At 41.8% G+C, this 10,000-nt stretch overlaps 2 protein-coding genes across 2 annotated transcripts in view; one reads left to right on the top strand and one right to left on the bottom strand.

Annotated features, from left to right (window-relative positions):
• Positions 1-10,000, bottom strand: part of LOC113813562 (uncharacterized) — a 185,974-nt gene that overhangs the window by 8,391 nt on the left and 167,583 nt on the right. The window lies entirely within an intron of this gene.
• On the top strand, positions 56-6,116 carry LOC113813561 (uncharacterized). Its single transcript, XM_027365568.2, has 4 exons — positions 56-214; positions 5,017-5,164; positions 5,367-5,872; positions 5,967-6,116. The coding sequence occupies exons 2-4, from the start codon at positions 5,024-5,026 to the stop codon at positions 6,085-6,087; spliced, it is 768 nt and encodes a 255-aa protein (XP_027221369.1). The 5' UTR covers positions 56-214; positions 5,017-5,023; the 3' UTR covers positions 6,088-6,116.

Genomic DNA, 10,000 nt, shown 5'->3' with positions numbered 1-10,000 from the left:
CGAAAATGATAATAAATTGCAAATAACTACCAAACAGCTTGTTCGGAAACGCTAGTAGCGGGCTGGCAAGTTCAGTCAAATTCCGCGGCCAATCTCAGTGTGGGATTCGCAGGCAACCCGACAACACTCCGGCTTTTTGAGCGGTCTCCCACCTCCGGATAAACGATTTTTCCATTAGTTTGAGTTTGCGTGAAGGAAAGACTTTGAATTTAAGGTTAGTAATGGCTACCGAGATAAATTGTAATGCTAGGAATTAATATTTTGCTTGCTGTTAAGAGTTACGAGTCAAACTTTCCATTTTGTTTTGAATCGTTTCTTTTAAAGCACTAACTCCCAGAGCCGACTGCTGAAAAGTATATCGTTCAAATTATATCACAACCATTTTTTTTCACACAGCCGTCAAGCCATGCAACTGTTTAATTATTCGACGGGTGTAGGTTACCGATAGCGACGTGCGAATATAGAGGGAAATGGACACAGCCATTGGTAGAGATGGAAGAGACCAATGCGATGCCCAAAGTAGTTCCAGTATTACTACGCGCATGTCAAAACAATAGTTGCCTACTTATCAGGGTATAATGGTACACATTCATGCTCTTTTTTTACTAATGTCCTCATACTTCATTTACGTGTTTTAAGATTGATTTATTGCCTTAGATTCGTGCACTTTCTGTATTTCACTTTCTTTCGCCTGCTGCCAGGCTGACACTTGGCCGGCCCGCTCATTTCTAGACGAACGCCGTTAAGAAATGTTGCGTTTCCAGTGGTGTGTTCATTCTGGGCTATTCTTAAGGCTATGCAGTCAAAGAAGAGAAGATAATTGTTACAGAGAGCGACGCACCCTCTCAAAGACTTAAGTCGAAAAAAAATGTTTTTCTGCATGAAATCCTATAATTTCATCGACTTTCGGCGTTTTCTTTTGCGGGTAGAGGTTACGGAGACGGACGCGCGTAGATAGAGAGAAATGGACACCGCCATGATATAGAGCGGAAAAAATAATGAGATGGAACATAGTATAAGTTGCGCCGGACTTGTATTTACCGTTAAATGGAAAAAAACGGCGGTCCAAATCGACCTCCTGCGGCAGAGTCGTTTGTTTGTCTGCAATTTCTATAAACTCGGTTTCTATACGTGTCTAGTTTTCTGTATTTCCATTTTCTATACCCGCGTTTTCTCTAAATGTCACGTTTTCTTTGCACTACTTTCAACCAACGTGAAAGCATTACCGATTACTATATATTTTAATCCATTATTTAATCCTATTTCTAATAACATTTCCTCTTTATTTTATGCTTATACATTTTAAGTATTGTTCTTTGTAATGTATATATTTTATGATTTATAATTTCGTTATCATAACGTAGGTTCACTGTTAACAATGTAACAACGTTACTGCCTCTTTACCTTAATTGCCTCCCATGTCGGAAAAACAATGTTCATTACTTGAACACTTTTCGGTAATCTCTCTACGTGTAAGGACCTAGCAATTTTTGTGTGCGGTGTGACATGTGGTAAGTTGAAGGTATGTTACATTGTTTGTTTTATATTTATAGGTGTTTTAAAGACAATTGAAAAAAGTGTTTCTTTTATCATGTAATGTTTTTTACGGTAGGTACTGACAATTCGTGGAGGAATATGCCGGTCGCATGCCCTGGTATCGGTAGCCCTTAAATGCCCCAAATGCAACGACATATTCATGTAGATGCGACAAACCCCCCAAAAATGATAATAGAAAAGTTAGATGCAATTTCACTTCGCCGGGTACTTTGCCAAGCACATGTTAGAAATGTTGTATCCGGCGGAGAATAAAAGATTTCATTAGTTCCTCCACGCCGCATCTCGTCTGTAGAGTGACGGTATGAGTTGTATATTGTTTAATAATTTTTAAAATAAATTGACATCGTGCGAATAAGCGGTGGGGTGGGAATTATTTTGATATTTTGTTCGTTATTTTGGTTAGCATGATAACATTTTATATTTGTGAAAAAATTGTGTATCGGATATCGGGTTTGTACGCATTGCGAGTTGCGCTTGTTTACTCGAGCGGTGTTTCATTCGATGTCCGTCGGACAGTTTTTTTTTTTTTTTTTTTTTTATACGGCCTTTCTATTGTTGCCATGACATAAATTTGGGCTAGTCTTTCATATAATTACAATTTTTATAGATGTTTCAGTGGTATTTATATTAGACATTTACAGGTTGCTATTGACATTGTGCATCCCCCCCCTCGAATGGAGCTTCGTGAACTCGCTTTCTCCCCTTCATCCCTCCCCCCTCCCCCCCTTAGGAAATGAGTCTGCAAGGAACCCCTCCCCCTTCGGAGGGGTGGAGTCCCCCCTGTTTGGAACTTAGTCTCTGGGAGGGTGCGTCGGGCTCGGAAAACCGAAACATTTCACCGGACTGCCCTGGGAATCGTCCTGTCAAACCTGGCGGCAGAACGCGAAAATGCGCCTGCGCAGAAGGTGCTTCAGACTGATTTCCTTAAATCACTCTAATAAATCTTGAAACATGAAAATGAGGTATAACCACGTTAACAAAGGCCTTTGAAAGCAAATATGTGGAACAGCAGACACTGATAATTATCCAAACATCATTTTGACAACGGCGTAGTAATACATGAATTACTTAACAGAGCGCAAGAATGAGTTGACTGGTCACAATTTTGTTTACATTCACGATGTCAACATGGCGAGGGACTTAGAAAAAGATGGGTCGGTCTTCTTTCTTCTCTATCGTGTAACTCCTTTATTTTCAATTTGCGCACCTTTTGCCATAGATGAAAAGTCTTTGTCAAGGTAACCATTCCATATCTTTTTTTTTTTTTTTTTTTTTTACTGTAACCCTGATTGTTATCCGCGGTAATTTTACCGAAGAAACAACGCCGAATATCATGAAATCATTGGATTTCCTGCAGAAAAATCAGGCAGTAACTGAATGGTGTGAATTCCCGTAGATTTTATTGAAAGATAGGTTGGATTCCTGTAGTTTCTAGAATTTGACGGTCCATAGAATCTCAAAAGGCATCTTTTCCGGTGGCAATTAGGGTGTCGCGAAACGCTCCGCGACACCCATCACGAGACGGTGTCTCGTGATCGGAGGCGAGACAGGCCTCTAAGCTCCGCCCATTTCTGTGACGTAATGGGAAAGAACGCGGTTGACGGCTTGCTATTTTACTGTACTGGTTATTTTTCCAACAGGTAAACAGTATTTTGAAATGATATCCAAGATTATGGTGGGTAGTGCGGTGTTATATATATCCAATATAAGTACGAATATGCATGAAATATCCAAATTAGGAGGAATGCATCTGGCAACTCGATTAAAGTTAACCGTCTGCTCGAATCCTGTCGCGCAAGAGGTGTTGCGTTTCCCGTAACCGCTGGAAAAGATGCCTGAAGTTGGCGGGCACGTCCGTAGTTTTATTAGTAGATTTGCCATCTTTAAGCTCTGCTCGGAATCTATCGTGATCTATTTTCTTTATTTCTAGATTTCTGAGCCTTCGCAGATTCTATCAAGGTTGATGTTAATTTTACATAACAGGGACAATATGCAGTGCGAGGTAGTGGCAGAGTTGGGTATGCTTTAACAGGAGGATCCCAGGCTATTCCGTGATAGAAGGATGGGGAGGAAAGTTTCGTTTCGGTGTTGCATAGATTTTGGGCTTTTCTGAAGAATATGGTGCCAGTGAAGAAGTCACTAGATTTAAATAAATATTAGTTTGATATCTAAGCCCACAAATTGCCCCAGATGCCAAAAAGGCATGGGCAATCGCCATTTACTGTTCCCCAACTCCACCCAACAAAATTGGGGGGACATTTTTTTTTTTAGGGGGTTGAGGAAGGTGGCAAAGAGTGGCCTCTGTTTGATTTCAGTGTCGGTAAATATAAATTGATCGTGAATGCAGTGAAATGCGGCATTTCGGAAATAAGAGGCAAAGGCGCTTTATATTAAGAAACCTATAAATACCCAAATATGATGTAGGCAACACTATGAAAGTGTGGGGGTTGGAGGGGGTACTTTGCGTTTTCGTTACAAGAAACATTTAAATTTCTTGTGTATAGTAAGTTTTTTCTACATGATTACTCTGCTGTCTCGAATAGGTAGGGCTGATGTGACTCCTCCAACACTCGCTTTCTCTTCACCTTCAAAGAAATGACTTTTCCCTAGGTGCGAGTGTCCGATTGTACCGCCATATAAGATAAGAACTGAAACAGTTAATTATTTTAATCTTGCCTGTTTTCTTTGCCAAGGGGGGCAAGGCCCACCTGAACACTCATTCTTCACACTCTATCTGATGTCACTGATACGCACGATGTCCCCTATGTATTGTCCGTCTTTTAGTTCCAAACATTGTTCTGTCCATGCTTTGCAACAGCCTCCACCTCTGCTTTCCTTCCACCTATCTTCCCTTCACCGACCTCCTAACCTATACAGAATCCCACACTTTCTGCTTTGACCTGTTCTTCCTCAGATGCATACATATCCTTCACTTAATTTGATTTCCTTGCCTACCCCCCCCCCCCCCCTCGTAACCCATTCAGCTCCTTAACCCATTTTAAAACTTTCAATATTACTCTGCATAGGTGACGCATAGCAACTACTAACTCGACTACCCTTCACCATCCTTTACTTTACCTTCCTATAGTGCTACATGACATAAATGTCTAGCACATTTATTTTGGTTTTAACCATTTAATTTTGAATTTTCAATTCCTCATTCTTTACATTTATGTATTTCCCACTTCAAATGACCTTTTTCTCATCAACTTCAGGAAGGCAATAAACAGTCTTATTTTCGGTCATTCTGTTCATTACATGCATTTACCTTCTAATTCATGGTTGCGGGAAACTGCCACTACACCATTTGTAAACGAGGCTTTGCAGTGTTGTGTATCCGTATACACGACACTAGGAAAGCACTTCGTTTACATATGAGCGGTAGTTTTCAGGATGGTCAGATAATTTTCATGGTTCATATGGAAATGTAAATTTTACCTGTCTAATCTAACATTCCAGCACCAACATGTGGCAAGCGGTATTGCTTTGTGCTTGCTTGACGGCAACTTCAGCTTATCATTTCGATCCAAGTCCTATGCATGACTTCAACATGAAAGCCTATTTGTCTGCGAGGAAGTGGACACCTGTCGGAATCCAGGTTGTGGATGTAAGTTGTTACCGATAAATTATGCTTGAACATTTTAGACAGAATGAGGATTGACTATTTGTTTGGCACATACTTGTAAATGTACCTTGTAGATGGAGTGTTTTAGGCTTTATGTATGAGTAATTGCCTGGGCCTGCAATTAAATTTCTGCATTTGTATCTAAATTGGATGGATGCGTGTAACTTGTCTTGTATAACTGCAGTTTGACGTGGATCCTGATGCGATGGCAGACCATCCTGCTGAGGACGAAACGGAAGGTAAAGTCCATGGTGTCACTACTATGGACGAGTGTTCAGTCACCATGGACAAGATAGCTGCCCTTCCGGCATACCTCAGGGAACCAATTGTTTCCTTAGCGGCCAAAAGCATGGAGAGCCTCGGCAGTGAAGAGGAACCTACTTCTGAGGACCATTTACATCTAGAAAAATTAGACCTGGGTGAAAACACTTTGGAAAATGAGGACGACTATGAAGAAATGACGCTGAGTGACGAGAAATTGAAGAAACTGGAGAACAGCTTGACTGCTGAAGACGTGGAGAGGATTAAAAAACAACTCTCTGCTTATCTCTCAGAAGATGGGCTAACTGAGGAGGAGATCGAGAGAGTAGCTCTGGATAGCCATGACCTTGCAAAGTCCTTCATGACATTCAGAATTTGGTGGCAGAACAACAAATTGATCAGTCTGCGACCCCGTTGCCTCGTGGGAGCGTAAGTATTTTCTATATTCATTTCCCACTTCTTTAAAATTATGCTGAAGATAGTGTGAAAATAATAATTTTTTTTTTTTTTTCTTTTTTTTTAGGAATGTCTGTGCTTTTAAGTGGAGAAGACTGTTGTTCCAAGGACGTACGTATTGCTGCCGACACAGAAAGGGTCTTCCCAGGATCTTCCAACGGGGAAATAAAAGGGTTTGCAACTGCTAAGATTATCTGTTTAATAAATCTGATGGAAATATCGACTATTTATAACCTTTTCTACTTAATATGGCAAACGAGTAGACTCGGTTCTACTCGTATACTTTATATGGCTATTATGCAAGGCTTGTAAAAAATGAATTTGATCAAGCGATAGGGGAAGGCAAGCAAAATGAGGTACCCCTCCAACTATGACGTAATTCCCACCCTGGTGGATTATGAATTTAAGGTGTTGATATTTTCTAAGAACTAAAATGGTAATGCCTGTGGAGGTCAATTGCCGGGTGTATCCATAATGCGTTAATGAATTGAGGTCTGTGAGAGCCGTGCTGAAAGGATGAAAGGCCTGGTTTGAGTCAGTCATGTACAGCGGTCGGGAGCCATGGGCACGGTATTCCCTTGGTTAATTGCCTAGCCTTTACCCCTTACGGGAACACTGAGGGTTACTGTTTCTTTTCCCCATTTTATTCGGGCTCCCCTTGACCAATAATGATCCTTTACCCTTAACAGGGATACTTAGGCTTGCTCCTTCATCGACTAGACCATCTAAATTCCAACTCCTGCCTCTTTTGACCACGGCTCCGACCACTTGATATTAATACCCCCTCCTCGACACTTACAACTCTATCCATTTCAAAACCTCCCCTCAGGTTATTACTAACCTCCAGAAAGCACCCCTTCCTATCTCCCAACATTTTTTTCTCCATCTGCAGTCCTCTCCAATGTTACCCCATCTTCCCTTATTACTATACAAAACTACACTCCACAACACCCTATCTTAGCCAGCTTAGAAGATGAGGACTGCGACCCAATGCTGGTGATCTCCCCTGCCTTGGGCCTCAGCCCCTGACTCGACTAATTTAACATGGTCTTTTCTTCCGCCAACTCTTTCGGTTGTCCCTTCTCTGATCCCTTCTACCATCTACTTCCTAAGGTGTAAGAGCCGTGCTGAAAGATAAAAGGCTGCCTTTTTGCCAGTCCGGCCTGAGGGAACCATGGGCACGGTATTCCCGTTTTAGTTGTTTAGCCCTTACCCTTCAACCCTGAGGGTTGGATGTTTATTTCCCCAACATAGCCAAGGCTTCCCATGGCCTTGGCAAATAATGAAGATGTAATAGCCATATTAAAGGCAATGAGGCTTGCCCGTTCATCAAATAGCCTCACCAATTCAAACTCCCGGCTCCCCGACCCCAGGCTCTTTTAACCACGACTGAACACAATACTACCCACTCTTCAATGCCTACTAGTTCATTATCTACCCAAGTCGAGACTCCTACTCTCCCAACTTAAACTTAATCAACTCTACCTCCACAACCTTCATCAATCGCCTCATCTTCCCTTATTACTACCTTACAGCTTCACTTTTCATCTCCATAAGACTACCACCTCAACAATACTCCCTCTTCCATACGTCCTCATCGTTCTTCCACCCCCAACTCTACAAATGTATTAAATACTCTATTTAGCCCAGACAATTACAAATAGGACCAATTTTTCATGATCCCCCCCCCCCTACAGCTCCTTACTCAGGCAACCCTTTCAACAATGTCTCTAAATACAAATGGGCAGTCCCTTACCCGACCCAATCATTCCCGTCTCGTTAGTTACATCTGAAATTGAAACTATAGCATTATCAAATCTAACTAATCTCTCTGGCAACCCCATTCCTGCAGAACCTCCAACCGTCAATACTTGTACAGGAACTCCCCCCCCCCCCCCCAGTATGCTGTCCAGTCCATACCAAAGATTGTTCAGATTGTGGAGGACAGTGATGTGATATCAGTACATTGCTACTACATTCCTTCTAGTCACCGGAAAAAATCAACCTTGCTAAAATTACTTTTAGTACATATGACCTCCCATTTCATATCTACATTGGTGGACAATATCTCCCTGTTCGACCATACCAATCTCCTCCCCGCCAATATCAAAACTGTTGGCGATTTGGACAATCTGCGTCCAATTCGGTCTTAACCGATCAAATTGCTCTGCACAATCGCGCACATGTGCTAACTGCGGCGGCCTCCATAATGTACTTCATAGAGGTTATCCCACTTATAAGTTCGAGTCTGAGTGGGCAACTACGATACAAAAATGATCTCACTCTGCGTGAAGCCAGACAGGAAGCACCTCAACTATGGAAGATATTCAAAGCTAGATGCTGGAGACTCCACCAACCTTTGCCTTTTACTCCCCAGACACCAGTCTCCTCTTCCCCTCATATGGAAACCTTTCTCACAAAACTCTCCAACCAACTTCACTGTAATAACTATGGAAGATAGCCTAACCTGCCGATATCCATCCTTCCCTAACTCGCATTACCCCTACACCCCTTCCTCCTCCCCTCCCAACACAACCTATCCCCCTCAACTCCTCCTACCGATATCCATCCTCCTCCTCCTATTCCCCCTACATCCCTTCAGCAAACTCCCTCCCAACACAACCCATCCTCCTCAGCTCCAACTGCATGTACAGTACATTATCCCTCTATCCCATCCCCTCAATCATTTCCACTCCCTCCTGGATGTATACGCGAATACCTTATGTAATTCCCTTACCTACACCCACCATAACCCATTCACACAACTTTACCCATCTTGAACCTTTCAGTATTACTCTAGATAGTTGCTATGCGTATAAATGGAAAATCACGTCTATTCCTCATATTTCTTTTTTTCATATTTTTGTTTACTGATATGTCGGATGCGCACGGGGCGAAAAAAAAAGATAATGAAAATCTTCATGTATTTTGATTGCATTTAATAAGCGAGTAAACAGCATACGACCGTGCTTTCGCTGTTTTATATTAATTCCATGCATTTTCCCGAAAAATCAACTGGTGATATACATTATACAAGCATAAGAAAGACAAAACGACGGTATGGAAAAAAAAGATGAAACAAAATGGTACAACACTTTTTTGCGCTCCTTAGTGATAGCATCTTTTAAAAAATGGGAATCAAGCGATGAATTGTCCAAAGTGGTAATTGAATGGCGAAATTATGAATAGAGAAAAGGGCTTCTTCATGCCTCTCTTAGTATATGGATAAAATGAAAACCGGAGCATTTTAATCAATAAAAAAGATACGCGAGAAGGTACGTATATGTACAACAATGCACAATAAAAGTTTTAGTATTACTGAAACAGTTGTGTAATTATTATAACGATTCTTTCCTACTCACCTGTTCATTCCCTCTTCCACTCTTTATGAGAGAGAGAGAGAGAGAGAGAGAGAGAGAGAGAGAGAGAGAGAGAGAGAGAGAGAGAGAGAGAGAGAGAGAGAGAGAGAGAGAGAGAGAGAGAGAGAGAGAGAGAGAGAGAGAGAGAGAGAGAGAGAGAGAGAGAGAGAGAGAGAGAGAGAGAGAGAGAGAGAGAGAGAGAGAGAGAGAGAGAGAGAGAGAGAGAGAGAGAGAGAGAGAGAGAGCAAGAGAGAGAGAGAGCAAGAGAGAGAGAGAGAGAGAGAGAGAGAGAGAGAGAGAGAGTATACGAGGAGCATAGAGCCATACTTGAGAAGTGCTCTGCCGGGCCAAGTCAAACCATACTGCTGACCTTATGGCGCATGAGTTTGCATCCGCCATTAGACTGATCTGTTATCTTTTAAGGAAGTGGTTGTGGGTGTGAGTTCCCACATGTATGTGTATGTACTGGAGGTGAGTGGACCTGAGTAATCCAACCTGGGGGAAATAAGCCGCGCTGCAGGTTGCTGCCACAGTATCCAATAGATCACCATTAGTATTCGATTATTGTGATAATGTCTATACATTCAGTACCTTCAAATTTAAAACTATAATCGTCTGCTCTTATTGTTTTGGCTTAATACTTATACTTAAGAGGTGATAAACATATTAAATGGATACAATGTGTGATATAAGAGCGTGGAACGTATCCGGTACGTGTCCATGCTGCTAGGCGATGACGTAA

This window comes from Penaeus vannamei, chromosome 35, assembly GCF_042767895.1.
Source record: "Penaeus vannamei isolate JL-2024 chromosome 35, ASM4276789v1, whole genome shotgun sequence".
NCBI lineage: Eukaryota > Metazoa > Arthropoda > Malacostraca > Decapoda > Penaeidae > Penaeus > Penaeus vannamei.
The sequence above is the reverse complement of the archived record's forward strand: the minus strand, read 5'-3'. Positions and strand labels throughout refer to the sequence as shown.